Raw genomic sequence first — 1994 nt, 5'->3', positions numbered from 1 at the left:
CTCCGCCCTAACGGCCGTTTAACACCGTTAACTATTTTAATTTTTTTTTATTTCGTTGGTAGTGGGACCCACGCCTTCTTCTTCGCCAAGCTGACCGGAATATAAAGATGAAGATATGATGGTCGACCATGTACTCCCACGAATTGAAAAGCTAAATTGATCGTGCAACGGATTGAAAATGAGATAAGCTCAACTTAATTCTAGCAATTTAGCATATTTTTATGAGTGGAGACTACATAATACGATCGGAGTTATACAGAATTGGAGATCATGTCTGGCGTTGGATGAGTTTCTGGCACTGATTGGCTTCAGAATTGACGGCGAAGATCTTCCTGACAAGAGCGCGGACCACATGGGATCATTAGGCCGCCTGTATCTTAGCAGCCGCGGATGATTTTACAAATTGGGGATGAGCAGGGAGGTGAACGGTTATCGGGATTGGTTGCGAGGTCGTCTGGGCGAAGGCAATTGGGATGCCGTCGAGCTCAGGGGTAGAGCTGTCATTCTGAAAAGCATAAACAACAGTGGTAGTGACGGTGGCAGCGTATTTTCCAGCATCCCTCACCTCTATTCATCTCTCTTCTGATATTTGTGGTGAACTGGCGTGTTTTCGATGAGCTTGGCGAATAAGAAGACGTGGGTCCCACCCTCAACGAAAAAAATTTAAAGAGCTAACAGTGTTAAACGGCCGTTAGGGCAGAGTGTTTAATTTCACCAAATTAAGGATTTCGGGGGTTTAGTTGAACCCAAGTCGAGTATAGGGTGTTATACGTGATAGGGGTCTCTATGTTAGGGGCGTATTTGATACTTAACACTTTCTTTTACAGCCATACTACAAGGAATATTGTAGCCGCCTCATAGAAAAAAAAAAGGAATAGAATAATTGGTGAAGAATAATCTCTCCACCAAGGAAAGGAACAACATTGTTCAATTCCTTCTTGCAAACTCCAAAAATGGCAAGCCATTGAATAGCAAAAATGAAAGAGGTCGTCTTCAACTTCAACAGCAGTGAGAGGACCGTCTCTAAGCTTTGGGCAGCTGCAAAGAAATAACAATCACAAGGTGAGATCAAATAAAGAAAAAAATGGTGAAGAAGAATCTCTCCACCAAGGAAAGGAACAACATTGTTCAATTCCTTCTTGCAAACTCCAAAAATGGCAAGCCACTGAAAGGCAAAATGAAAGAGGTCGTCTTCAAGTTCAACAGCAGTGAGAGGACCGTCTGTAGGCTTTTGGTAGCTGCAAAGAATCAACAATCACAAGGTGAGATCATCTATCTACAAAGTCAAAAACCCAACACACCAAGGAGAAAGCGAGTAGAGATCGATTTGGAGCTAATCTTAAATCTAGATTTACTTCAAAGATCAACAATAAGAAAGCTTGCATTTAGGATTTCATGCAGTAAGAGCACAATGTGGAGATGGGTGAATAAAGGTTTGATCAAAGCTCACACATCAGCTATAAAGTCTGATCTCACAGCACCAAACAAGCTACTTAGGTTCACTTTCATACTAGAGGCACTTGAATTTGATAGAATCATTAACACTTTGAAGTTCAAAAGCATGAATAACACAATGCACATAGACGAGAAGTGGTTTTACATCACAAAAACTTATCACAGATTGTACCTCAGGCCTGGAGAGGCAGAGCCACATAGGACATGTAGAAGCAGGAAATCCATAACCAAGGTCATGTTTATGTGTGCAATGTGCAGACCTATTTTTTTCACAGGATGTGAAAGTCATATTTGAGATAATTTTTATTGGTGAATCGTACTATTACTACTCATATTACGATTTTCTAAAGAGTATAATTTTCAGATAATTATAGATTTTAGTTCGGGCATATAGTTACATTTACGAGATTTGTTTTTATTTTGTGATATTTGTACTTGTATTTTTTGTCAAATGAAGATGAATAAGATGTTTTGAAATTGTGCTATTTCAAATTTGTCTTATTTCGTGTTATTTTCTTTTGATTCGTACCATTCATCCC

At 39.5% G+C, this 1994-nt stretch overlaps 1 protein-coding gene across 1 annotated transcript; it reads left to right on the top strand.

Moving 5' to 3' along the window:
• Positions 1–1084: 1084 nt before the first annotated feature.
• Positions 1085–1750, top strand: LOC131007157 (uncharacterized). Its single transcript, XM_057934318.1, has one exon. It carries the CDS (start codon positions 1085–1087, stop codon positions 1748–1750), a length of 666 nt encoding a protein of 221 aa, XP_057790301.1.
• The last annotated feature ends 244 nt before the right edge of the window (positions 1751–1994 follow it).

The sequence above is a fragment of the Salvia miltiorrhiza genome, chromosome 1 (genome assembly GCF_028751815.1).
Source record: "Salvia miltiorrhiza cultivar Shanhuang (shh) chromosome 1, IMPLAD_Smil_shh, whole genome shotgun sequence".
Lineage (NCBI taxonomy): Eukaryota > Viridiplantae > Streptophyta > Magnoliopsida > Lamiales > Lamiaceae > Salvia > Salvia miltiorrhiza.
Note: the sequence above shows the minus strand (reverse complement) of the source record. Positions and strands in the feature narration are given on the sequence as shown.